At 39.3% G+C, this 27,985-nt stretch overlaps 3 protein-coding genes and 1 non-coding gene across 6 annotated transcripts; 2 read left to right on the top strand and 2 right to left on the bottom strand.

The window, feature by feature from the left end:
* Positions 1 to 228: 228 nt before the first annotated feature.
* Positions 229 to 4,286, bottom strand: hmgb1a (high mobility group box 1a). Its single transcript, XM_085173820.1, has 5 exons — positions 4,135 to 4,286; positions 1,711 to 1,871; positions 1,315 to 1,463; positions 1,053 to 1,227; positions 229 to 953 (listed from the first exon to the last, which is right to left on the bottom strand). The coding sequence occupies exons 2-5, from the start codon at positions 1,855 to 1,857 to the stop codon at positions 804 to 806; spliced, it is 621 nt and encodes a 206-aa protein (XP_085029946.1). The 5' UTR covers positions 1,858 to 1,871; positions 4,135 to 4,286; the 3' UTR covers positions 229 to 803.
* Positions 4,287 to 7,730: 3,444 nt separating this feature from the next.
* uspl1 (ubiquitin specific peptidase like 1) lies at positions 7,731 to 21,693 on the top strand. 3 transcript variants are annotated; one of them, XM_085173807.1, is made up of 10 exons: positions 7,732 to 7,980; positions 9,982 to 10,053; positions 10,429 to 10,588; positions 11,197 to 11,319; positions 11,404 to 12,286; positions 12,547 to 12,657; positions 16,500 to 16,629; positions 17,076 to 17,201; positions 18,495 to 18,655; positions 19,761 to 21,693. In XM_085173807.1, exons 3-10 carry the CDS (start codon positions 10,460 to 10,462, stop codon positions 21,524 to 21,526), a joined length of 3,429 nt encoding a protein of 1,142 aa, XP_085029933.1. In that variant the 5' UTR covers positions 7,732 to 7,980; positions 9,982 to 10,053; positions 10,429 to 10,459; the 3' UTR covers positions 21,527 to 21,693. The 3 variants fall into 3 exon arrangements, with proteins under 3 accessions (XP_085029934.1, XP_085029933.1, XP_085029931.1); XM_085173805.1 differs by having other exon boundaries at positions 9,979 to 10,053; XM_085173808.1 differs by lacking the exon at positions 9,982 to 10,053 and having other exon boundaries at positions 7,731 to 7,980.
* Positions 21,694 to 21,737: 44 nt separating this feature from the next.
* On the top strand, positions 21,738 to 27,920 carry alox5ap (arachidonate 5-lipoxygenase-activating protein). Its single transcript, XM_085173821.1, has 6 exons — positions 21,738 to 23,503; positions 24,254 to 24,364; positions 24,442 to 24,523; positions 25,529 to 25,599; positions 27,493 to 27,574; positions 27,641 to 27,920. Exons 1-6 carry the CDS (start codon positions 23,461 to 23,463, stop codon positions 27,801 to 27,803), a joined length of 552 nt encoding a protein of 183 aa, XP_085029947.1. The 5' UTR covers positions 21,738 to 23,460; the 3' UTR covers positions 27,804 to 27,920.
* trnae-uuc (transfer RNA glutamic acid (anticodon UUC)) lies at positions 22,483 to 22,554 on the bottom strand. The gene has a single exon. It is a non-coding gene; the product is annotated as a tRNA-Glu (tRNA).
* Positions 27,921 to 27,985: the final 65 nt, after the last annotated feature.

Raw genomic sequence — 27,985 nt, 5'->3', positions numbered from 1 at the left:
CCAGAAAGATAACTATTGATCCTCAGGTCTAGAAAGAGAATGATCTGTTATAGTGTTAGTTTTAATTAAATTTGTTTTAATTGCTCATATTGATTCTTTTTCCCCACATAGAGCTGCCATTTAATCCAACTCAGCTTACTCCTGCTCTACCAGCTTAAATCTCACACACGTTTTGTTTTTTTGTTTTTTTAAACACATAACCTGTACACAATACAAAACCAATTTATTAAAAAAATGTTTATTGACATCAGAAGCAATTTAATTTTCAACAATAAACAAGGTTTTTTTTGTCTTATTTTGCTATTACAGTGGTACATAAAGATCAGTAAAACAACTGTGATACGTCAATTTTGATAACATGTAATTTAAAATAAAAACACACAGGTGAAGGAGGGGAAAAAAAGGAGGAGAAGAAGAAACACTCAGATCTAACTCAGAACATTTTTATGTGCTGTGCACCTCTAGCTAAGGTAAATACTGTAAAGCCCACCCCTTTACACTGTACCAGGCAGGATAGTGGTCTAGTAACTACCACTGGGGAAAGAAAAAAAAAAAAAAAAAAGACTGGCAGAAAGATACAGACACGATACTTGTGTAGTGTTAACTATACAAAAAGGAGAAAAAAAAACTGTACAGCATAAAAACAACTGATATACACAGCCTTTTTTGTCGTTTTATTTTATTTTTTTTTATTTTTTACCCCTTGGATACTAATGAATTTTCTTTCAGTAAGTGAAGTGTGTACAAGGGGGTTAAATGCTTTATAAACAAGAAAATGACCACTTTATGTCACCTGCCACCTACTAATCATCATCCTCATCGTCATCATCCTCTTCCTCCTCCTCATCTTCGTCGTCGTCGTCATCATCATCGTCTTTCTTCTCTGCCTTGGCTGGGGCTTTCGCTGGCGTACCGCTGCCTGGTTTGCCCTTTGCGCGATACGCCGCGATGTCCTGCGAGGGAAGAGCGAAAACGCAGTGAACCAGTGTCGAGACACAAAAACAGACAGCTGTCACCGAAGAGCTCAGTCGGCGTTCACATTTTACTCTTACCTTCTCATACTTCTCCTTCAGTTTGGCCGCCTTCTTCTCGAAGGGCTGCTTGTCCTCGGCTGCGGTGCTGTTCCACATCTCGCCCAGCCTCTTGGCAACATCCCCGATTGACAGGCCGGGGCTCTCGCCTTTCACCTTAGGGCGGAACTCTGAGCAGAAGATGAAGAAGGCAGATCTGGGGGGGGGACAGAAAAACATTTATTTACACAACTCACTCGCCATACATCTCACAAATCCTCAAATGTGGTTTTGCAGTACTTACGGAGGTCTCTTGGGGGCATTAGGGTCCTTGTACTTCTTCTTCTTCTTTCCCCCCCTCGCCGGAACGTAGTTCATCATCTCCCTTTCATAGCGCGCCTTGTCCTGCCTGGCCATGTCCTCAAATTTGCCCTTCTCCTTGGCCGACATTGTCTGAGAGCAAAAACAGACATCTCACCGACTGCACCTTCTGAGGCGTCACCCTCTGTACCCAAGCTTATTTATTTCTTGTTTTGTGTTAACTCATTACACAACACCTGCACCTTTTCAGCTAAAGTCAAGAGGTGTAACCAACAACATCCTGTTTGTCATATATCCTTGACCCCTCAGCGGGACTACAAATTTCACTTTCAAAAAAAAAGGACAACCCAAAACAAAACCTTATGCTAAACTCTACTACCTTCCATCGCTCGGAGCACTTCTTGGAAAACTCGGCAAAGTTAACCGAAGCCTCAGGGTGTTTCTTCTTGTGCTCCTCCCGACAGGTCTGCACAAAATATGCATAGGAGGACATCTTCCCCCTCGGCTTGGTTGGATCCTTCCCCATCCTGGTGACAGTATCTAAAAAAAATTAAAAAATAATAAAATAAAGTACATCAACTATTTAATGATGCAGTATTCAGTTGCAATATAATATTAAAATGTAATAAATAATGCTATGTGTCATTTAAATTATTAACTATATTATCTATAATAAGAAAATCATAAATAAAAGTGACCTACAATGTTTGTCCAACCCACACAATCATGTCTCTCTACTGACCGCACGCACTATATAAGTCACCCGCCCTCCCCGCTGTCAAACTGCACTAAGTTAATATCACTTAAAGCAGTCCTGTGAAATAACACCGCCCAAGACGGCGGAGCTGATGTAAAAAAAAAAAGAAGAAAAAAAAGAAATGTTTTATTGATACCATTTATTTATTTATTACAGTGGTTTTAACATAAAATCCGCGGTCAGCTCCTCATTATGGTGTTTCACCAAATGACTAAACACCGCTGCGTATTAAAGAAGGAAATCCCATCATCGCAGCCAGCAGCGATCATTAATGTGCGTTTGGTTTGCAGCGATAAATGTCCCGGAATCGCTCTCAAACACCGAACTGCAAAAGTTCAACTGCATGGTATAAACCTGAACCATCCGCGGTGCTATATGAGTGGATTGGGCGTTAAAAACAAACAAACAATATTTTCCTTGCCCCCCGTCTTTTTTTTTTTTTTGCAACATAAATATCCTCAAACCTAACCTGCAGCAGTAATAAATCACCTGAAAAACCTTCGTTTTACTCGTGTTCGTGTTTTTAATCGAAAGAAATAACTTTGACACAAAGAGACACAAAATTGGAGAAAAACACGTATTTATTGCAAATAAAACACTCCAAACTGCGCTTCCGTGACATAAACAATCATCTCTCATAACTCTTCTTTGTCTCTTATTCGGGAAATAATGTGAAAAGCTTTCGAAAAATGTTTAAAAAACTGTTATTTTTCTCCCCCTCCCCTTTACATTTTCCTATTAAATGCTACTGTAAGTCCCAAGTAAGCTGCGTCGAGCGAAGTAGTAATGGCGCAAAGGCTCTCGTTGAGGAAAAGGAGGTCAACAACGACAGCAATATTTCTTCTTCCATTTTGTGAGAATGCCTTCTTCATGAAAGAAAGTCCCCCTCAAATGTCTCCTCCCGCCTCCCAGTTCGCTTTGCTACGCGACAAATATGTCTAGAAAGCCGGCGATCTTGACTAAATATTTCCCCGATTGATTCCTATTGCACTAGCCGCCTTGTATAGTAATACATTGGGTCTGTACTGTGTCTATGAGCGGGCTGTGCTACTGACTTGGTTTCTATGAGCTCCTAATGGCCGCTCGTCTTCATCCACTAACATGGAGAATATGGCTCCTTCTCTTTGTGTCAACGCTCAGCCATTGCACTGCACGCAATAGAGGGCAGAGCGACCGCGGCCACCACTTCATTTCAAGCCCCGATTTAAACCTTTTCCGAGCATCGGAAAAATCTCCCCTTGGTCTCGTTCGAATCACGAAAGATTGAATTTTCTTTTGCCGTCGTCACATCTCATAGTTACGAGTTTGTTTCTCGAGAAAACACGGTTAGAAAAAGTTGAACTGAACTGCGCCTCTGTCACTGGCTTCCCATTTGCCTCGCTGCCTTGTTTCCTATGCGAATACAGTCAGCCATTACAGTAAAGCGCAGATCGTGAGGTATTTTTTTTCGCTGTCTTCTCGGGTGAAGTGTGGCAAACAAACATTTGCCCGGGTATATTTTGAAATGCTCTCTCTTTTTCTTAGGTTTTTATAAATTTTGATGCTCGTCTCCAGACTCCGCACGCTCCTCCGGTCTTCGCATGACAGCCGTTCAGCTTTGCAATGCACTGCAATGCCAATGGCTAGCTAACGGTGAGTCTTCTACCATTGTCGCTAACCGTGTTGTCCGCTAGACATTCCTGATTTTTTTCGCGATAACTACCATTTGATTCGACTCCATTTTACGAAAACGACACGATTGTATTATACAAAATTATTCTTATTTAACGAAATCGACGCTTTGCGTCGAATTTCGTCAAGGTTAATTTTCAATTCTTCTCTTTTACTGAGCGTCTGGTCCTCACTCCCAGGCAGAGTAATGTAACGATACCTGCTTAGCGCCGGCAATTTTGTTGTTTTTTTAAGGGTTCCCCGCAATAAAATTATTTGCAAACAGTAAAAGGTTTCGCGTGTAACCGTGGCAGACATATAAGTAAGATATTTTTGAATGTTACCGTCATTTTCATCCTTACGGACACTTAAAATGTTCGTGTGTGTGATACTTACCCAGTGACTATCGCTGGATCTCAATGGTCTGCAATGGCTGTGTATGAGGGAGCACAGGCGATACGCAGTGTCTTCAGTCTTCAGCTCTCTAACATTACTCTCGGCGGGGCTCGCACGCCATTGGACAGCGCCCAGTCTGGCGTCCCTGCGATTGGTCGAAGGCTTTTCATTGTCCTAATAGAAGACGAGGTTCCATTGGTTGTCTTTTGTGAAACGTCACCGAAGTTTTGTGAGGCGCGTGGATACAAAAACATTTCTGTCCGAGCATGCTGGAGCTGGTAGTAGTGTAGTGTGTTTGCCATAGTATTGAATTCACTACGTTGAGCTCAGTGTACAGTAGGCAAGCTAAATGAATGAGACATCGAGGAGCGCTTGTAGCCAGCGAACGAGGCGGCCGTAAAATGTTGTCAGATTGTGTTGGATGGGTTGTACGTCTCCTTATCAACAGGCTCCATTGTGCATTCTGCACAATACACGTGAGCTTATTTGCAAATTATGTCTTTAAAAATGTATAGGGAGGACATTGCAAATTCCCGTGTAAAGGCCATAAAGAGCGATTACCCGTCCCATGCGTGATAGTTACGTCCAGATATGAAATTTAGAAAAAAAGATTTAGCTCTTAGTATGAATGAAAACCATAGGAATTCAATGAATGGCCTCCCTTGTGATCAGTATATTAACCATAATTGTCATTTATGCCCATGATCGACAGAAAGTCCCTGCATTGACACTACTAAACCGTGTTTTCTTATTCTCTCTGACAAGTATCCATAATTATTAGTTTTTTAAGCACTCATTCTGTGCTTTTGACTATGTTTACTTATGACCCAATATTAATAGTAGGATAAAATGGAGCTGGAGATAATAAATTATGGTAAATATATTTAATGGGAAATTAATATGCAGATCTGTCAGTTAATGTTTTTCTACACAGTATGTTTTTTATCCTGATATTTTGAGGTCTCATATACATTACCTGATTAGGAAATGGTCATGTGCTTATTGTTAATTAAGACTTATGAAGATCAAAGGGCGGCTGCTAAGTTTAAAGCAAAGGCAGTAAATGAGCATTTTGACTGACTTTATTCATTCAATTATTTATTTATTTTTGCCCTAAAAGATAGTGAGTTTTTACTTGGAATTTTAGATATAGTCCAACAGGTCTGTATGATGAGCCGAGTGGGCAGAGGGCTTCTTACTCCCAACACCTGGCACGTTGTTATAATAAACATAATACAATTGTCATAGACTCAAATTCCAATACATCCAAAATGGGGGAAAACAAACAAACCCAGGAGTCTGTTTGATTTGTCTATTAATGAGTGCTTTTCAATCTAACCCACTCTACACAGCAGGTATAGTACATATAGTGCATATGCATGTACAGTGTATATATATTTTCTATATTAATTTTGCAAGCTGTTTTGTTCAAGATTATCCAATATTGTACTAACAGTACATTCCTAATTTATCATTTATTACTGATTGTCTTACAAAATATAGCATATAACTTATTGTATATGAGGTTTTAAAGGATTTTGTCACTTTTCCCTGTACAATATGCATCTGTTACACATTTTCTTTGTATTACTCTTATGCAGCTGAATAATGTGTCTGATTAGTACAGCCAAGAGGTGACACAAATACATTTTCTTGTATGTCTGATTAACAGACTGGGAAATATTAGATTCTGAACGCTGTGCGTATGGGGTAACCTAATGAACTTTAGTGCCAAGTGGCGTTGCTCTACCACTACCATCAGATAAGGAGTAGATTAATTTATTGAGTGTGCCTGTTTAGCATGGCCTACCTTATAACATATACAGACATGAAAATTGCTATTATCCTTGATAATACAGCATAATATGCAGTTATACTGCATTATATATAACAGTGTGTAACTTAGAGTTATAAATAATTACCCATTACACTACCAGCACAGAATAACTGTGCAGAAGAATGAGCTGTATAGATTCAGATCATCAGTCTATAAAATGCACATTTTGCCACTTTGGGACCTTAGCTCTAGCGCCACCATTAGACAGAGTTATATGGAAAGTTATATGGAAATAAAGGCAAAAAGAGCCTCCGCAGAGTAGAAAAGACATTCCAGGAGTGTGATTTTAGTCTGTGACAGAGGCCCTTCCTAAAACGACTTGTTTTGCACTGAGTGGATTCAAGCCAGTAATGTAATTTGACTTGAAAGGTTTGTCTGTGTGTTTGAATGTGGCTGGTGAAGGGGGGTGGGGTGCTTAAATAAAGAAAGTGCCCACAGTCTCTCATGATTTCAAATATAACCACATCCCTACAGTAAATATTCCTTTAATTGCGCATGTTTAAAAATTAATGAATTGTTTCTTTATATGTTTAAAGAGAATAAATAAACGGCTCTTCTTCTTAGCAGCTAACATAGAAACAAAGAAAAATGGCTGACAGAGTTTATTCTTATCCTTGAATTAAGAACGGGAAGGGTGAAGTGATTCCAAATGCCAATCACAACCCAGACTCAGGCCACATGTCTGCCAGTGATGCTGCCTGTCTGTGTCTCATTTTGCATCAGGAGATGCCACGGCGGAAAGCTATAGCCTGCTCGTGAGGCTAGGAGGCGGCCGGTTTATGCATTCTAATGAACGCTCCCTGGGAAAAATATGCAAATTCATTTTGTCATCAAGAGGAAAATAGAGGACAGGAGAGCAGCAGATACAGGAGGGGCTTAAGGGTGGGGGGGTGGGGGGGGGCACATGCCACGCAAGAGGCGGGATTGGGTGAAGGGAGGTGTGTGTGCATATGTGTGTGTGGGTGGGTTGGGCGTGTGTGTGTATGGGGGGGTACAGGAGCCTGCAAGGGCTGGTATTATGAACTGAAATGGGGGACATATGTAAAATCCATCCCACCCCCACCCAATCAGCAAAATTAAGCATACAGTGGGCTGGCAAAAAAAACAAATCACCAGAGAAATAGTCGCCCTTATCGTTCATTTACAAAATATGCTACGTGAAAAAAGAGGGGCAAATAAAGGCTGCTTTTTCAAATCAGCAGATTTTTTTAACAAGTTCGTTAAAATATCTGCCTAAAATATTCAGTTCTGTTGGTTATGGTTAATTCAGACAAGAAAAACTCACTTTGTGTGTGTGTTCAGATAGAGTGAAGGGGAATAACAGAATAAAATAATAAAAATAACAAAACTGCTGTTTAAGAACAACTAAAACAACAGCACACATTCTTCCTTGATGATAGCTAGGCAACTTTTTTTGGAGGTGAGCAAACGGGGCTCTCGGTGTGTCTTTATCCTATCCTGGGCGTCCCTGGCTACTGAGGCCTGGTTACTTGCTCAGTAAGTATTTCAGTATTTTAGGGGGTAACAATTGAATACAAATATATAAATAATAGTAACATAATAATAGAAAAGAAAGAGAAGATATCACTGTTATCATTGTATTGATTACTGTGATAATAATAATAATTACAATGAACAGTAATAACAATAAATAAATTAATAAACTGTGCAATAGACATCCCCTATCTCATCCTACAAAAATAATATACATAAATAAAATATTATTAGTATCCTTAGTCGCGCAGTGTTGGTGATAGTATTGTGTCAATATAACTTCAGCCCACGTTATTGCAGTTCACTTGAACAGCCGAGTGGCGGCCAGCGGAACCATCAGTGATAGAGGGGGGGAAGACAAAGGCCGCTGCACAAACCGGCGGTTGGGAAAACGTTTGTGACACGAATCGATAGAAAGATGCACATGTACCCATTACACCGGCGGGACTTAAAAACTACAGCTTAATGTGCACCGACTTCAGTGTAACAGCAAATATAATTTAACATTTGTTTGGGTACGTATGATTTTTTTTTTTTTTTTTTACTAAGAATCATTTTTACCCGCGAGTTAAGCGGTTGCACGGCCTTAGGCTAAGCGTTTAGCATGCTAGCTTCCAGACTCAAGCTGTCTGATAGTTCAGTCAGGGCATGCGGACTGGTTAACGGAACTGATTTTAACGTATTTTTTTAAATTTCCCAAATAAAATCACTATATGCTTACAGCATTAACAGGGTAATGGTAACTAAGCATTTTATTACAGAAGTGTTTTTTAAATGAGGTTTCTTTTTTTTTGGCTTGCTTGCTTATGTTAGTGTTAAATAGCTATCAAAGCTAGTTTTGCTGGGAAACCAATTGGTTCCTGGTTTGTGTCGTGTACTATTATTGATCTAAATACCTTTGGAGAAAAATGCGGAGAAAACATGTGGGCAATATGGGTAAAGCCTTGCCAATTAAAGTGTATACTTTATATACTGTACCCTGTGAATGTTCTATAAAGATGAATGAGACGCTCATAATAAAGAAATTTAACTAATTTGGAAACTAATAGATTGACTTTAGCGGTAAACACAAGCATGCTACAGTCATGCCGGGAAAGGTAGAGTCCTTTATTGTAGTTAGAACCTTGTGGGGGTTCTTTTATAAATTTCAGAGAAGATCAATCTCTATACACTGTTGTTTTGGTCAATTAAATGTGAAGTATATATTTAAAAATGTATCCAAACCATCTGTAAGAACTTATAGGAAAGAAGGGCAGCTTTCTAATCTGTTTGAAAGATAAGTTCTGAATATATTTAAATTCCACTCAGTGATCATCATCTGTGCTCCAGAGTCTATTGTTCTGCCTTCAGGCTGGCTGTAGATTGACAAAGATTAAGCGTAAACATTACACCAGTGAAAACATTAAAGAGTCACATTTGAGCAGTGTTGATCAAGTTACTTGAAAAAAGTAATCAGTAACTAATTACTGATTACTTCCCCAAAAAAGTAATCTCGTTACTTTACTGATTACTTATTTTCAAAAGTAATTAATTACTTAGTTACGTAGTTACTTTTTAAAAACACAATTTACAACCTGAATAGGTGATAAAGCGATAGATCTTTCAGCCCAATTCTACTTTTTCTACATAATCCATCATACAAAATGTAATCAAATGGAAAAGTCTCTTTTTAAAACTTGTTTTATTAGTTTGAATCTTTTAACTTTATGCATCAAACAAAATTTTAATTATATGCAACATTCACTGACTGGAAGAAATTTGTTTAATATTTAAACCTATTTTCTGCACATTCCAGCACATAAAATATTTTTTTTGTGTGTTTACACTCAGTCTTTCAAATAGATGCAAGTAAAACACAGCAGAAAATAAATAAAGTCAAAGACTAGCAGTCCTGTTGCTCTATTTTCACCTGTAAAGCAGGAGTGTGTAGGCGGAGGTTTACCTTGATGCAGGTGTGCCGCAGCGGTCAGTGGAAGAATCCGCGAGTTTCTCTGTGAATTTCCCATTACGTCATTGCTCACTTGGTGCTTGCTTGGAAGTTTAGGGGTTTTTTTTCGCTTTAAAAAGAAGTTTTCTTCCCACGCACAACGGACACTAATGTTTTTGTCACTTTTTATGGACTCAAACTTAAAGTAAGGTCAGTACTTTCACGCTTTAAACGCTGCACGCTCATACTCTCTCCCGCACTCGATATATATTATCCACTGTTGATCTGCACACAGCTGTTGTCATGGTCACACTCACTTATGTCACTGTCATGAGACATTCTCGGAAAAAAATCACGGTTTTAGTAACGCAGTAACGCAGCGTTCCTACGGTAAAGTAACGGTAGTCTAATTACCGTTTTTGCAATAGTAATCCCTTACTTTACTCGTTACTTGAAAAAAGTAATCAGATTACAGTAACGCGTTAAAAGTAACGCGTTACTGCCCATCTCTGCATTTGAGCATTTGCAAGATTTTTCTTTTTTGGGGGTGTTTTAATGTATTTATTGTGTACATTTATTCCTTTAGTAGGGATGCTGCAGTATCGTGCCTGAACATCGTTATCTGCTAATATCATCCTTGTTGACTGCCATCATCCTATTGGTAAATACAGATGGCAATAGTTGATGTTTATCCTTTGTCAAATCATTTCGTTTCAGCTAAATGTTTAAATATGGTTGAAATAACGTAAAATAGTTGAACTATATTTTTATGAGTACGCTATTTCCCTGCATAAGAATAAATAAATAGCATAGTATTGTACTGATGAGGAGCAAATTCCTGATTAAACACAGATTAATGTACCTCTAATGTTATGCATTACCATCACTGTTTCAAGCCTATGAGATATAAAGTGATCTTTTTTTCTTTTCTTTTTTTTGCAACACAACCAAATTTATTAAAAGGAACAAAACCACTTTCAAAGCAACCTGTACCTTGATAACTTCATAACATACCTGTTTTCTTTTTCTTCCTTAGCGTGCTCGGAGGTGAGAGAGTTTGTGGTGACATGGTTATATATTGTGGATGGCACCGGACAGCCATGGACCCGAATAGCCGCAGCAGCTGTTTGCCAATAACTGGTGAAGACACTGGTTTGGAGGCTTTGGCCTCACCACTGGCGGGGTATTTGGGAAAAGTCAGTAGAGCTCTTGTTCTCCTCTCATTGTCACTTGCGCAAAGCTGAATTGTATTTGAAACTGGACTGTGACTGGACAGTACCAAAGCAAATTCAAAAAACAAACAAAAACGGAAATCTTTGGTTGTAAAAGGCGAAAGTTGGTACGTTACTTGTCTTGACAGGCTTGAAATTGGCAAATCTGTCATACTGTAACATGGGAAACTGTGTACTACTTATAATTTTGTTACAAGTATGCATCTGCTTTCAAGTACTTGACTCCCCCTGTCCTGCCTCACTTGAACTGCTCCTCACTACAAGCATTTAAAACATAAATCTTGATCGGTCTTGTAAGGTAAATCAAGTAAAGTATTTCAAGTTTCGATTCATGTGTACATAATGTGTAAATATATAAAAGTAAGGCTGCTGACAGATAAAAGAAATGGTTGATTTAAAAAAAAAAAAAGTAATCAGTTGAAAATATATGCAGTCTAAAATCTAAAATATTAATGAATGTCATCAGTTAGATCTTTTTCTAGATTTGTGTTTTCTTTTAAGCTGTTGTCTTCAGTTCACCTGTGAACTTGGTAGATGTCTGGGGCTTTAACATACACCATGTTGTTCCCCAGGTGCAGGGAAGAGCTGCTTCACTGGACTATTGCCCTTGGTGTACATCGAAGGGGCTGAGCTATGCTTTACGCTCGTACCGAATCAGCCTCCAGGATTCGATCACTGTCTGCACAAACCCACAGGTAAGTCCAACCACTCAAGTCACAGTTTCATGTATTTGTTTTGCCGTCATCTTCGGTAACCTCTTTGTATCCATTCTCTCACAGTGCCTCTTCCCACTGGTCAGCCGCTCCTTGGAGGATGTTTTGGCTAGCTTGGATGCCGTGGAGCCAGTTGTTGGGAACAAAAGAAAAAATGCCTCCACACAGGAAAAGGAAGAGTTGATTAAACCTTCATTCAAACGTCTTCGATCAAGTGAACTTGGCGAGCCACAAGGTGTAACTGCCAAACCTGTTAGCCCAGCAGAGGATGGTGCTGTAAATGCTGTCAGAAATGACCAATATGCAGCCCCCACGACAGATGAGGAAAAGCTGAATGGATACCACGGGGATTATCGAGTTGCAGAAGTGACAAATAGGGAATCTGTGAAAGAAAATGATCCAGACTGTGCTGCTTATGCAGATGGTCTTGCCTCCTCTATGCTCTCAGCTGAAAGCTCCCTGCAACTTTCTTTGACTACTGATGAAAATGAGGCTGTGCTCAGTTCTCATTGCAGTGCCCATGGTATATCAGGGATTGAGTTAAACCACGAGAGGAGTCTTCCTGGGATCCAAAACGGCTTTGAACAGGACATTCATTTAAATGAAATCGATATTTCACAGAGTTCTCAAAGTGAGCAGACAATGTGTACAGAAATATCACGGACTGAAATCTGTAAGAATACAGAGGGCGTTAAGTCAGAGAGTGAGGATCTGTCTGGTTTACCATTAAAGGAGTCAGAAGATCTTGTACCTATTCCAGATCAGCTTCTCTGGAGGAACAGTGACAACCTGTGTTGGCTGGACTCGCTGCTTGCTGCTCTGTTCAACTGTAAGAGTTTGCAAAGGTGTAAACCTAAAGACGAACCTCAGCAGTCATCTCTGTGGCAGCTCCTAAAAGGATATGAAGACATATGTGCGGCCATTCAAGTCCACCAACAGACTGGCAGTGGTAAGTTGAAGTGAATTTCAATCTATGCACGAGTGTGATGTCTAACTTTTATTCGTTAATGTCGGTTTTCATCTGTTGATTGTTACAGTGAACAGCGCGCTAATAAGATGCATTAGTAGTTATAGCTGTTGTCTAAGGAAAACAAAGTTCTTAACAGAAAGTGGCTGTGACTTTAGCCCCATAGACCTCCATGAATAGACTTGTTGAAACACAGCATTTGTTGTATTTGTTTTGCTTCTGTGGAAATTTTTTCTGACTAGATGGCATTGTGCGGGTTCCAAGTCATGTGCTGCAAAAGGCCACTGCAGACCTTCAGAGTCTGAGAATGTCAGTCTTCAGACTACTGCAACCCAAACTGCACTGCAAACTCGGTAAGCTCAAGAGTTTTACACTTAATGAAGGTTCATGACAGGTTGGTAAGTGTTTTCAGGCAGTCTTAAGTCATGTCTTTAAGAGACAAGTTTTTCAGTGAATGCTATTTAAAAGCGTAAGCAGAGTGGTGTTCTCCTGTTTAAGCATTTATCAGCATGTCTATGTTCAATGAGAACATTGAAAATAAAGGTGTAGCTGTGCTGAGATCCCCATGAGGAATTTCTGTCTCTAAGGAATGTTGTCCTGTTTCTGTGTATTACTGCTACTGGTTTAATCCACACACATTATCAGCTCAGTCACACTAAAACCACTCAAAGCCTTAATTATAAGGCAACTAGTGCTGGAGGGGTCGCGTTTGCCCAAACAATACAGGAAGTAGGGTGGGGCAACTAACCAGATTTTCTTTTCATTTATGAGTTTGACATTTAGAGATTATGTAAACAAGATAATAGAGATAAAGCAATTATTGTATTTGTTTCACTTTCACTGCTTCTTTTTGTCTGGTGTTATAAAATCCAACATTCATTAACAATGCCAGATTTTCCTGGTTAGTGCTGTTGCCTTACAACAAGAAGGTCCTGGGACTGAATACACCAACTGGCCAAGCATTTCTGTGCAGAGTTCTCCCTGTTTCTGTGTGGCTTCTCTCCGGCTTTCTCCCACAGTCCAATGATATGCATTTAGTTGGATTAGGTTAATTGGTGATTCTAAATTACACCATAGGTGTGAAAGTGAGTATGAATGTCTTTTAATCCTTCGACAGACTGGCAACCTGTCCAGTATGTACCCTGTCTCACACCTTATGGCACCTGGGATGTGCTTCCTGCCCCTGAATTGGATAAGTGGAAGAGATGACAGATTTTTCTCTTTCCTTAATAAGACCACCCTCTGCCACTGTGTATTATACTTTGTTCAGTTCAGTCAAGAAAAAGTTCAGTAAATGTGTCTTGTCTCTGATGTCAGACTTGTGTTCTTAATATTGACCAAAATAGTCATTGTAATAGTTCTTGTCATAATTGAGCAGCCTGGTGAGAAGGTCATTCCATAAAAGTCTGCATTTGTTTTCAGTGAATGCATGCAAAAATTTGCCTTCATAATATGAAAACTGTGCTATTTGCAGAATTTTTAAATGCACAGGTGTTGCTTGATATTTAGCATTTATAATTTACATTGTTCCTGGGTTGATAAACGCATTCAAGCGTAATCTATAATTAAAACGTAATCTATTTTACGCCCAGTCCAAGCGTCACAATCTAAAGCCAAAATATTCTGTTCAGCACAATCTGTGATCAATTTTGAGCACAAATATCAAGGTCAACATATCATTGCTTCACTGGCTCAATTTAATGTCTGTTATGTAGAGTAAGCGAAACAGTCAGTGTTATCCTGAATGTTTATCTTTTTGTGTGTGTGTTTGTTTTTGTGAACAGATAAGAGTGTATTTTGGGTAAACTTAGAAGGTTCATATCACCATTTGGGAAGAGGGCCTGTAAGAGCCACAGTCTTAAGAAGATTTAGTTTAAATTTTGCACAGACTGCAAAGTTAGTTTCTAATTTTTGCATAAGAAAAGCGTAATGTATAAAGATAAGTGCATGTGCATTTGATTGTTAATGTTGCTGTCTTTATAATAATGAGTGACAGCGTACAGTGGAGTCAGATAGGGAGCTTCATTAGGTATCGGTGGGTGTAGTTTTCATACTGTGTGACACTATTTTAATAATATAAAGTAAACCTCTTAAATCAAAATTACATGTCCTGTCGCACGCCTCAGACCTAAGTTACAGCTCATTAGTGTCTTGTTTAGATACTCTGAAGCAATACCCTTACATCGGCCGTTCAAAACAACTTGTAGCATCTGAAAGGTCTTTTTACTAGAGGTGGGGAATCACTGGACATCCTACCATATGTTATTATTGCAGTACTTCACCCACAATACAGTATTATTGGAATGTGTTTATTTATTTATTGTCAGATTTTGCAATATGCTTTTATTGTTGTTGTAATAGTTATTAGTTTAGAATTATTGCATTAAATGTGAGTTCTCAGCGCCAAATTATTTCCTTAATAATTTGCTTCAAGTTTCCAGCCAAACTTGAAGGACAGCTGGATCTTGGGTCCCTGAAGGTTCTTATCTATATCAGATAAAATGATGTTGTTATTTTGCCTAGCAACCACCTAGCAACAGGCTAAAATTACCCATTTATAGCATATAAACATCATCTGCCATTGTTGGGGGGGGGGGGGGGGGGGGGGGTGTTGCTGTTTTTTGATTTGATTTGATTTTTTCCCTTCTCCACCTCTCCACAAGGTTTCATGATCTTGCTGACAGACATGACACTGAACATGAACTGGCAGAAGAAAAGCTGCATGTTTGTTTATAAATACATGTATTTTATGACCAGGGGTGTTTTCTTTAAGTGTAGTTTTAAATATATACATTGAGCTCAAAGCATGCATTAGGTAATGGAGAAGGGCTCCAACTACCAACGTGTCCAGGAAATGTTGCCTTTACATTATTATTTAAGAAAATGCTGATCATTAAAGCATTTTTCAGTCTGTTTGCTGCAACAAGTAAAGTCCTCAGTGTGACTCAGCCTTTAGTCTTCAGCCATTCAAGTCTTAATAGGTCATATACCAGACAGGTCTTGCTGCCCAGTTCTGCATGTCTGGTTCTTGTTTGTTCAGGATTTAGCTTGTTGCAGCACATTTTAGCTGACAAAGACTAAACGTTTGCATTAGGAGATGATAGAATTGCTCAAATATATATGTTTAAAGAAAAAAAACGGGGGAAAAAATCTCTAAAGATCTTTGGGGGAAAAAAGGGGGGGAGCAGTTGATAAACAATTTTTCCTTGGCTTTTTGAGGGCTTTTTGCTAGCCATATTTGCCATAGCTTTTCCTGTACATTTGCCGAGTAATTTCTTCCCACATACTCCCCTAATTCAGAAAGTTTAGTTGGACCACATGCAGGATAAAAAAAACTCCTAGCGTTGATAAAAAAGAATCCTAGCGTTGACAACCGATATAATCTTAACTTGTTTATTTTAAAGTATTAATAAAAGTCAAATGTTTTCTGGACTGCATTTCTGAATCCACCAGCAGTTATAGTAAACCAGTGTTAGGTCAGAAACGATATGCAAATCTCGCAACGCTACTGTGAGCAAGGAAGAGATGTCTGAGCGAATGCAAACTCAACCGCACAAGGCTCATGGGGCCCCTCAAACCCTCTGTTCTTGAATATTAATTTTCAACATAGCTTAGTGGTACAGTTTTTTCCAGCAGATCAGTGGCAAAAGAAGTATTTAAAGAAGCAGTTGGTCCTGTTCTGGCAAGTTCTTTCTGTAAAATGTAAACACGTACAGTAGTTTACACACTATGTGAAACGCCCCATCTGAGAACTTCAAAAAATAAAATACTTAAAATTTAAAATGTTTTTTATTTTTACTTTGTTATGTGTAAAATCCTTTTATATATTTGGCGTTTCACAAGAAAATACCACATACCACAATGCGTAGACTTAATCTTAAACCCTTCAAAACAGTCATTATCACCTGATGGTATCAGAAAGACACGGGTCCGGGCAGGCAAACCTTGGATTTTGCTCAGCTTGTTGGAGCCAAATTATTACAATATATAAAATCTGGAAAATGCATGATGTAAGTGCAAAGGGATGGATGGGAATAATGAAGATGAAAGCGAAGCAGGCGATGGCTATCCTGATGTGATATCTAAAGTTTATCTTAATCCCCATCCAAAGATTGTTTTTAAAAATCACTTGGAATAGGAGCGTGCATCTGAGCGTGTAACAGTGTTCGAACTCTGACATGTTTTTACTTTTCAGGTCAGAGGGAAACTCCGGTATTTGCTATGCCACTGCTGCTCGTGATGGATTCTTGGGTAGAGTGTCTCTTCCAGGCAACTTTTTACTGGGAGATGAAGTGCAGCAAATGTAAAACAGCTGTGAGAAAAAGGTAGGTTCATTTATTTTTAACCAGCTGAGGTGTACAAAATACTGCATTACACTTTATTCCATAAAACTTGATCTTAGTGTAAGCACAGCATAGAATAACTATACTGCTGGGAGCAGATGCATTGTTTATTATACGAATTGGAAGAGGCCCTACTCTGCTTTGGGCGTCTCTCAAGAGGGCAAAGGGAAAATATGAAATATTAAGTAATTGAAGGCAAATTTGTACAAATTCCTCAGCTGCATTTCTGCCAGAAATGTTATCAGATACATAAGAGTTGAAAGCTTAGCTGATGAAAATCAGCATCTCAAATAAATATGATGCCAGCAATACATTACAAAAAACTTGGTAGTGGCATATTTTTTTTTAACTAGTTAGTTGCACTTCTCATCATCACTGTATTGTTTTGTGTCTGAATCCTAAATACATTTTATGCTGTAATTTTTCAGGGATATGAAGACTCTTCCTACTTTAACAAATATTGTACCTGATTGGCACCCACTAAAAGCAGCACACTTAGGCACCTGCAATGTGTGTTGTAAGAAGAATGAGATGAGGACTATGGTGCTGGAAAGGTAGGAATCAAGAGAATCAAAGTGTTGTGGGTTGTTTTTTTGTTTGTTTGTTTGTTTGTTTGTTTTTTTGGTTGTTGTTTTTTTGGATTTTGGGTTTATGAACATAAATTAGCATCTTGTTGAATTGTTTTAGTCCAGTGTCTTCAAACCACAGAGGTTGGTGGAAATTACTGTATCCAGTCATGGAAGGGTTTAATAACTACTTAATGAACACATTAATAGAAGTAAAAGATCAATAAATCTAATCATCACTTTTACCAATAAACTCACTGGACACCTTATTAACTACCTTGCTAGCATAAATCCCCACACCATTACCCCATCATCAGTCTGAACTGTTGACACACCACAGATTGTAGATCTGTGCTGCCATGTTTTTTGCACCAAATTCTGACCCTTCAGTCTGAATTTTACTGAAGATATTAAAACTAATCAGTTTATCCAATCATCTGTTACTCAATTTTGTTAAGCTCGTGTGAATTGTAGGACCCGTTTGTTTTGCTTAGCTGACAGGAGCATGAGCCAGTGAAGTCTTATTAGGCATCAAGGTTCAAACTGCTCTTCATTCAGAGTTGTTTTTCTTCATACCTTGCTTCTAACAAGTAGTTATTTGAGCTACAGTTGCCCTCCTATAAGCTTAAAGCAGTCTGGCTATTCCTCTGTGACCCCTGCCATCAAAAAGACATTTTAACCCAGAAAACTGCTGCTCGCTGGATATTTTCTCTCTTTCAGACCATTCTCTCTGAAACATGGAGAGTAAATGAGCAGGTTTTGAAAAACAGACCAACCTGTCTGACGCTGACAGTTATGCCAGTTGAAAGTCACTTAAGTCTGCTTTCTTCCTCATTCTAATGCTTACTTTGAACTTCAGCAGATGCTCAGTTTGTACCAGCATCTGCACCACCTGATATCATGGTCTTAAATGCAGTGACTTTTTGCCATGTGATTGGCTGATTAGATATTTCCTTTAACGAGCAGTTAATTGTCCAGTGAGTGTATATGTTATGCAGATTTTTTTTTCTGCTTAAATATAAATGGAAATACAATTTGACAAAAAACTGTAGCAGTGGTATCCTTATGAATATACTGTGAGAGTAATAAAGAGAGTGCAGCTCAGACTTGAGTTATTGCAGGGTATGTTTTTCTTTGCAAAACTAATGCACGGAGTGGTTAAAATAAATACGATTTTTTTTTAAAAACAAAACAAATACATTGTTAAAGTCTGTCTGGATTTTCACTTTTTTATACCTATAACCACTTTTTGCTTTTTTTGCCTTGCTTTGTGTTTTATAGTCTACCTCCAGTGTTTGCACTGCACTTTGTGGAGGGGCTCCCTAACAACGATGTCAGTACGTACACCTTCAACTTCAAGGGCAGAAACTACTCCGTCACCACTGTCATACAGTACAAGAGTCACCTGAAGCACTTTGTCACCTGGACTTGCAGCGCTGATGGTACGTATTTGTGTGTGACATGTGAACAGACGACAGAATTATTTAATGTTGTGCAAATAAGAGAGTATCGAATGTTGAAACTGAGAAATATATATTTATTTATTTAAAAATATGCCAATTTCAAATGAATCGGAAGCATTTCAAAAACGGTAGGACGGGGAATGTTTACCACTATGTTGCATCAGCTCTCCTTTTAACGACAGTTGTTTTTCCATTCTCGCTTGATTTTAGATGTTCAGTAGATGCTGTGTACAGACTTGTAGTCTTCTTCTAAGAGTGCTCAACATCATCTCTCTTTGTGTCTGAAGCAGTTTCTGTGGGATAAATTGTTTCTTTATTGTTACGCAACCTTTTCAGGCTTTTGTTGCCCCTGTCCCAACTCTTTGATGCATAATTTATTTTTATAAAATCATAAGCATTTCAAAACAAAGCAATTCTCACTTTAAACATTTGATATGTCATCTTTGTAATGCATTTTTCCTTATACAAGTTGAATTTGATTGAGTAGATATTTTGAAGTTGTTAGTGCAGTATTTTTACACAAATAAATGAGGTCAAATTAGGTTTTTTGTTTTTTATTAAACTGGAAGTTACATTTAAGTGCTTTTCTTTGTGGTTGAATCACTTAATGGTTGAGTCTGATTTGACTCTGCCGTAGTTTGCCAACAGCACATTCTGCTGGACAGTTCATGCAAGAGAAGAACCCTATTTGCTGTCTATTTCACTGTCATTTAATAATTAGATTTATTGAATAATTATACTGAATAATTAGATTTTATTTTGTATCTAGCTTACCGATTTTGCAAATGTAATGTTATTGTGATGTGTAGCTATTTCTTTCACAAGTTAGATAATTAACTAGTCTGCAGTATGCTTTGAATAGATTAGACATATGGCAGACTGTGTTGCGCAGAGTTGCTCTTGGAAGAGACCGGAATTCTGCATTATTTATTTTGTTATTTTATTTTATGTTATTTCAGTTTTTCTTATTCATTGGTCACATAAAACAAACCCTTGACATAGACGACCAAGTTGAACCTGCAGCATTTTGCTGTAACCATTTGTTGTGTTTTTTTTTTGTTTTTTTGTTTTTTTTAATTTGCAGGCTCGTGGCTGGAATATGATGATTTAAAATACCCTGACTGTAAGACCCACCAGAAGCTTCAGGTCCCCGCTAATGAGATGCATATCGTCTTCTGGGAGGTGGAAGACGACAAAGAGCTTCACATCTGTTCTTCCTCCTCCACATCTGCCCTCTCTGACAATGAGAGAAACAACAGTTTAAATGAAGGTTCAGTAGCGGATGGGGTGTTGGTTCACAGTCCAGATCAGTCTCTTCTTATTCCTCATAACGACACCGACATCATCTGCGCTCTCACTGAAGACACCAGCAGCATCATGGACACAACAGTCACGGCAGGCTTTGATACTTCCATAGGTGCCACCACTTTGCTCGACACTTTTGAGGGCCTAACCCACAGTGAAATCATTACGCTCACACTGGTTGAAGTAAAACCCGATGTAGAAATGCAGTCTTTAAACAACAACCACAAAACTCTAGATCTGAACACCGCTGGTAAGAATGAAACGCTTGACTCCACACTAGACAGCTCTTCTGCTGCCGAAGGTAATGAACTGCATCACTGTCCCAGTGTTGACCTTCCCTCCACCTCAAGTGATCCCGACTCAGGGGACGGCTCGTCCAGCGATCCAACATTTGTGCCCGGTGCCAGGAGAGGACGAGGGAAAGGAATCAGCAGGGGGAAAACCGTCAGCAGAGCAAAAGGTAAAAAGGTAGCTTCATCAAAAGCAGCTTTGCATACTTCACCATCGACATCTTCAGAGCCCTGTGGAGTAAACTGTGAACAGCCTGTGGTCCCTGATACTGAGGATAAGAGTCCATCTACTGAAATTACACAACAGGGTTCCCTCATGTCTTCTACTGATAACCCACCCCTCTCTGCCAATGAGAGCGATCTCACATCAGCATCAGTACTAGATCAGAATGCTCGCTGGTCCTTCCTGCTTAGCAAACATCCACTAAACCAAGTTCAGAAGTCCACTGCTAAGTTTGCCCCTGCCTCAGACACACAATTAAAGCCCCCTCCTCCTCCTCCTCCTGTTCACTCTACCCCCAACCCTGTGAAGAGACCGCATCTTCCAATGGCGCTCTACCCAAAACTACAACTCCGGACAGAGGACAGCGAAGATCTGCCAGTGAAAGCTGCAGACATGTACGGGGCATTTCGTGCTAAGAGCTTAAACAACCAGAAACCCCTCCTATCACCTACTGTGCAGTCACAACCAGTCACTTCTAACCACCTTGCCACCCCTACAGTAATGTCTAGTATGTCCCTGATTACACCTGGAGCAAAGGCATTCCTTAAAGCCTCTCTAAAGAGACATGGCAGCCATTCCTCAGAGGTTCCTGTAGGCCTCGGCAGCACAGAAGCCCTCAGATACAAACTGCTTAAGCAACTCAAATCAAGGAAGAAGCAGCTTGCTAGAATCAATAAGATGTTGGATAAACAGCTCCGACCGGACAGCACTGACTTGGACTCTCCCAGCACCGTCACCTCAAGCACCTACGATGGAGCCACCAGTGACGACTTCCTGTCAGACTTGCTCTCGCCGGCAACAACAGCCAGCAACCTTTCACCAGACAGCACGGGCTTCTTCGAGATGTTCGCCAATGGGCCTGACGGAGCCGAGCGTGTGGTCGAGGCTGCTGGGAGACCATCAGAGATGAATGGCGGAACAAACGGGCAACATGACGTAAACTTCCTTGACGAGTTCCTCTCTCAGGCTGTGAGTCATACCCCGACCGACATGGAAACCGAGGCACTCAGCGCACTTGACCTTTTCATTTAAGCTGTGATGTTTACCATTATGTGGAGTTGTTTAACAGCTATACCTTGTCTTTTTTTTTTTAGTTCATATTAAAGAAGGATGAACTCCTCAATGTGTATTTATGTTTCTGTTAATGAAGGTTTGTAGGTGTGTCAGTCATGTTGGAGGCATGTTAAATAACAGATTAATTTTTTTTTTTGGGGGGGGGGGGGGGGGGGGGTTTGTGGTTTTTTTTTTTTTCAATTTTGTCACTTTGAATTAAGGAACTGGCCATTTGAAGCCAATTAAATTTTGTGTTTCTGTTTGTGTTGATGTATTACTTAGTTATAACTGTCTTTTAGTGTAAATAATAAATTCTTTATATGATTCTTGTAATTGTCAAAATGTCAGTTATTATGAAAAGGAAGGGGCAGGACATAACTATAACCTCCAACTAGGTTCCTGTTTGAGAAATCAAATATTTATGTTCAGATTTTTCAACTTTAGTTACTTAAAACTTTAGTATTAAATGTAAAATGGGCTGGTTTCAGGTCATTCAAGTACCCAGTTATTGGTTGAGTACCATACTGCACACTTGTTGTTTTAACAATAAACAATTTAATGATATTCCATATTCGCAAGAGAATCTCAGGAAATGCTGGTTGGTAGCGGGTAAATTTACTACCAACCACAAATAATTCAGAATTTGCATTTGGTGGCTGCAGCTTTGTTTCAGAACTGTTTATTGGGTGCATGTTTTACACAGCCAGTTGATAAGCTTTTAAATAAGATACAGCATTAGCATTGGCAACCTAGGCTTTTGAGTTGTGTCATTTATTGGTGAGGAAATTTAAAATTAAGCACTTATTAAAGCAAAGCTTTCTGCGTGTGTGGTCCTGTGGATGGTATCGTTTTGTAATGTGAAGTTTTTATATAAAGCACCCTGAATCTGCTAAGGTGACGATATGTAAAAAGAATAAACTCCAGGAAAAAGGGCGTTCCCATACCGGGAGTCGAACCCGGGCCGCCTGGGTGAAAACCAGGAATCCTAACCGCTAGACCATATGGGATTTGTGGCCAAAAGTCATCATCATATGTATATGACATAAATGGATAGCAAACGAATCAGGAGATGATAGGATGATAATGGTACTTTTGTTCCTGACGCCATGACGTTCCTAAAATAACTTTAACGTTAGCGATTCGTTCCCCGAAAGCTGACACAGTACAGCACGTTTTAAGCTAGCTCCTTAGTCCAGTTCATCTTCACTGGTGTTTGTAAACCAAAGGCATTATAAACATGTTCGGTGTTACACTGTAGGTGTTAGGAAGAGGTGTGCAAAAACATTTTTTTAAATTAAGAACGACATTAGTCTCTGGACATCTTCGGGTTTGGGTTTTGTAGGGCGGAGGACGTCTTTATTTGGATTTAGTCGATACGAGAGTGCATCAAAGTCATTCAATATAAAGTTTTGAAAAAAGATTTTAAAAAAATCAGCGAGGACGTTGCATTTCCTTTGAAAGGCGCACGCAGGTGCTATTTGACTGTAAGTGGGTCAAATCAGAATAAGAATAAGCCAGCTCTATTTTTACTCTACTTTTACTCTTGTAGAATAAAAAATGATTACATTGTTTCTGGGGGGGTACCTTCTTTTTAAATGCATGTTGTGTTATACAGTATGCTGTAATTTACGTTTTTCTAGGAAACTAGAAAATAGGTCAGCAACTAATTGAAACATCTGCAAACATACTCGGAATTACTATATATAAGGCAAAAAAGAGTTTGTACAATTCCAACAAACTTTATTCTTCAACACATCCTGAACTCTTTTCGACAAACTTTCGTAAAGTCGCCTTCAGGAAGTCTTCTTGAAGGACATTCAAAGCTCTTGTGTGTTGTTATTGCCATGTCTTGACAGCCTCCCTTCCACTGAAACCATTTCGGATGAAACTTCATTGAAGACAATGGGTCGTGAATGGATCATGAAGGGCTAAATGCATCTCTCGGTGCTGTGTCAGGTGGATTTTTCTTCTTTTTTTTTTGACAAAGTTTCACATACTGTTCACCTGTTGTAAATCTTTTGTCCTCGACTTGCACACTGTGCTGTAAAATGCTAAGTTTTCAACTAACAGCTCCTTGGGAATCACCTTCTTTGTACAAAAATAAAATGTTATGTATGCCAAACGGTGTTATCTTTGACATGTTTCATACATTTAACTAAAGAAACTGGAACAAATGACAAAGTACCAAAATATACTATTTTAAAATAATATAAATAACAACAAATGTATATAGAAAGTCTGTTTCTTTTGAGGCAAAATATAAAGAAATGAGGGTTAAATCAAACATTTTGCACTGTGTTGTATATGTTGACACATTCTCCATGCATGGTCTTGATTATTTATTGCCAGAAATACTTCAAGTGTCTGTTCATAACACTACTCATGTATATAATTACTGGGAGTAATGAGAGGTGACACATAGCGTAATAGTGATGCAAATAATTTTGCAAAACATCAAGCCAGGCCTTTACATGCAATCCGGTCTTACACAAGCACACAGAGGAAGTAGCAGCAAAGTTGTTTGCAGCCCTCTGTATTAAACCAGAGCATCATTTACATAAAGGGGAAGCCACAAACAAGTGTGTATGTGGGATGGAGGTGGGATGGGACAACATGATGTCACAAAGAGAGAGATCAGGTTTATGATTTGCTACTGACTTTAAATACGCCTGTTTGGATGTGAAAGACAATCTTTGTCTCTTTCAGCCCAGCAAACACCTGCTCCTAAAGCTCACAGGATAATCATGGACTCCAACAAAGTGGTGGAAAATATCTACCTCCTGGTCATCGTCACTCTTGTCAGCGTGCTTCAGAATGGTGAGAAACTCTAACCCAGTGACTGAAAATGTACCGCTCACATCACAAATGCTTAATCTTGACTCTCTGTTTTTAAGCTTTTTTCGCACAGAAGGTGGAGAGGGAATGCAAGAACCATAATACCCGCACATCAGCTTTTGAGCGAGTGTCTTGTGCCAAGTGAGTGCTCTTTCTTCAACAATTAGTTCTCTATTGCAACATCAATACCAGCGAACTGAAACAATATCACATTTGTTTCCTAATAGGCTTTCCATTCGGCCTCATAATCCACCAAATGTTAACTCTATCCAGAGGCAGTCCTAATTTGCTTGAACCCTCCCCGGTTGGGGAAAGAGCTGGCTGGCGCTGACCTTATTTGAATACATGATGGTGAAATAACAAGGATGTGTTGCTTCCTTGATCCAACACAGCTGATTTAAATGGCTAAATTAGCTCCTCAACATGTCCTGCCGTTCTCCAGAGGCCTGGTAATGAACTGATCACTTGATTCAGGTGTGTTGACCCAGGGTGAGATCTAAAACCTGCAGGACACCGGCCCTCGAGGCCTGGAGTTCGACACCCCTGATTTAAGGCCAACCTCTCATATATCTGTTCCATCTATACTAGGGGTGGGCAATCTCAGTCCACAAGGGCCGGTGTCCCTGCAGGTTTTAGATCTCACCTTGGGTCAACACACCTGAATCACATGATTAGTTCGTTACCAGGCCTCTGGAGAACTGCAGGACATGTTGAGGAGCTAATTTAGCCATTTAAATCAGCTGTGTTGGTTCGAGGACACATCTAAAACCTGCAGGGACACCGGCCCTCGTTGACTGAGATTGCCCACCCCTGACCTATACAGTTGCAATGACATGTCAAGAAGTTTGTTTGATTGATCTTCAACATGCTAATTCATTCCTTCACAAAGAAGCAGAAGAATAGTAAAGCAAATTGTTGTTTTTAATAAACTATGCTTCAACCTTTGTGAAGTACTTGGTAATTTGGAAACTATCATTTCAAAGTGTCTTCCACAACAATTACAACAAAAAACTCACAAAATGCTAGATTTTGTGACTCAGGCGTTCCAGTTCTTCTGCCTTTAACTAATCTGCCATTGCTTCATAGTTTCTTCACACTTGCCTTGAAATGTGCTAATAACAGCTTTTGTTTAAACTTCTTCTCTAGTCGCAACTGCATGGATGCTTACCCCACTTTCTTGGCAGTAATGTGGTGTGCTGGTCTGTGTCTCAGTCAAGGTAATCATTCATGAATGTAAAGGAGGCTGTAAACAGTGCACACCCACACAGGAAACAAAAGCAAACATTTAGAAAAGTATTTGTTCTCTCCTTGCAAAATACAACACAACACAATCCAATATGCCTGAAACGCTGCTGTTTTTCAAAGGTAGAAAGTCAGATCTGCACATGACTTTACTGACATTAACCTTCTGTGGCCACAAGAGTGTGGATCATGTTGTTACAATTTAACAATTTAGGCCAAATCAATAAAATAAAATAAAACACAAGCACAAGTGCTGACATAAAATGCAGTTCCTCTAGTGCCTACTTGAGGCTGGATCCAACAGCAAGTTAGTCTCCATATATTCCCATGTCAGCAGACTGGGAGCTTAAAATACCAACCTGTGCTTCAAGCCAGAGTTGTGGTCCAGAGTTTACATCAACTCATTATGGGAATGAATGTCATGCTAATTTGGAGCTTTTAATGATTTCTTTCAACTGTTCTTTTTTCTGTGTGTAGTGATTTGTTTGGATTTATTTTGGATTCTTTGTAATCCACACATGGTCAAAGGTTTAGATACAAGCTCCAATATATACCCCACTAAAATTTAGCTGAATGTCCCTTAGTAATTTGGACCTCAACCAGATGCTTTTGGTAGCCATCAAGAACCTTCTGGAATAACTCTGGTTGGATATTTGACAAGTCTTGTTGGAAGGATTGGCAGATTGCATTGAAATTGGCTGATTTCCTGGCACCGTCCTGGCTTAGCGTATAGGGTTGAGGTCAGGGCTTTGGGATGTTAGCCTGTTCAATGTTAGCCTGATAGCAAACACACATCGAAATCAGTTTCCATGTGTGTTTGTTATCGTTGTCCTGTTCAAACACCTAACAGTTTTTCAATAACTGTGTTTCAACAAGTTTTAACCATCTTGCTGCTGATTTAAGATGATGTTCAAGAATTTGGATGTAATCCTTCTTTTTCATTATTCCATCCACTTTGTGAAATATACCAGTACTGCTGGAGGCAAAACACCCTCAGAGCGTGATGCTACCACCACCATGTTTGACCTTTTGCCACTGCGAGCAAATAGCTTATTTTATCTCTCGTCTGACCACTAAACTTTTCTCTTTACTTGTTGGCCTGTTTCTCTGTATTACCTGACCTTACCTAAAATACCTTTATAATTAGTGCTGTCAGCATTATTTGTGTTAAAATGACGTTAACACCATAACCGCATTAACACGGAAAATCTCTGTTAGCGAGTTATTGCGGATCGCCCTGTGCAAGCGCTGCACAACGTCAACGCGTTAGCACGGTCGTTAACGCATTAGCGCCATGCAGCCCCTTGCACGGGGCGATCCGCAATAACTCGCTAACGGAGATTTGCCGTGTTAATGCGATTATGGCGTTAACGTCATTTTAACACAATTAATGCTGACAGCACTAATTATACTATAAAGCACCCTGGGGAGACTGCTCTCATGATTTTGTGCTATATAAATAAAACTGAATCGAATTCCTTTTTATTCTTTTTCGGTATTCACATTCATGATGATATTCGACTCCTGACCACAACTGTATATAAACACTTATGTAATAAACTTTACATAACAGTTACAACATTCAATAGTATAGGATTGGATAACTGGATTTTTCCTCAAAAACAGTGCGTGCAGTGTGAGTTGGTCAGGGTGTTTTGTACTTATGAGCTCTCTCCAGTAAAATGCAAAATGGGCCTATGCTCTGTTTGGGTGAAGATGTCACAAGAATGAAGCACACTATTGGCTGAAATATTACTGTTTGTGCCACAGAGTCGAGATTGACTAAGTGGAAAAAGACCTCAACCATATAACACCCACAGCATATTATGAAACCAGATACAGAATCTTTTTCTGTCCTCTGTTTGAAGCTCCCGCTGCTTTCGCTGGGATCATCTATCTCGTCGTCAGGCAGAAGTACTTTGTTGGATACTTGGGACAAACCTCTCAAAGGTAAATTCCTACAGACCCAGTAGCATGTATTCTGTGTATCGCATTAATTTTTTCACATCTGTACAGCACCCCAGGTTACCTGTTTGGAAAACGGGTCATCACCTTCCTTTCCCTGATGTGTGTCATTGGCATTGCCAACTACCTGCTGGTGCGCTTCTACGGCAGCGACTATAAGGAATATGTGGAAACCATCACTAACGCTGCAACTGCTCTTCTGCTTATCCCTTAAATGAGTTTGTGTCATGTAACCTTTCCACATGAATAATTTAGCTCCTGGATCTCTGTTGCATTAAAAAACACTGTTTAAAAGATTCATTGCATTTTTTGGAAAAATAATATAATAATTCTCACAAACAAATATTGATTTGACATTACAAAATCTGTAAACATTTTATTGTGCAGCACACACAC

Source organism: Neolamprologus multifasciatus, chromosome 10, assembly GCF_963576455.1.
Source record: "Neolamprologus multifasciatus chromosome 10, fNeoMul1.2, whole genome shotgun sequence".
In the NCBI taxonomy this organism is placed as follows: Eukaryota; Metazoa; Chordata; class Actinopteri; order Cichliformes; family Cichlidae; genus Neolamprologus; species Neolamprologus multifasciatus.
This window is presented reverse-complemented; position numbering and strand designations above follow the sequence as displayed.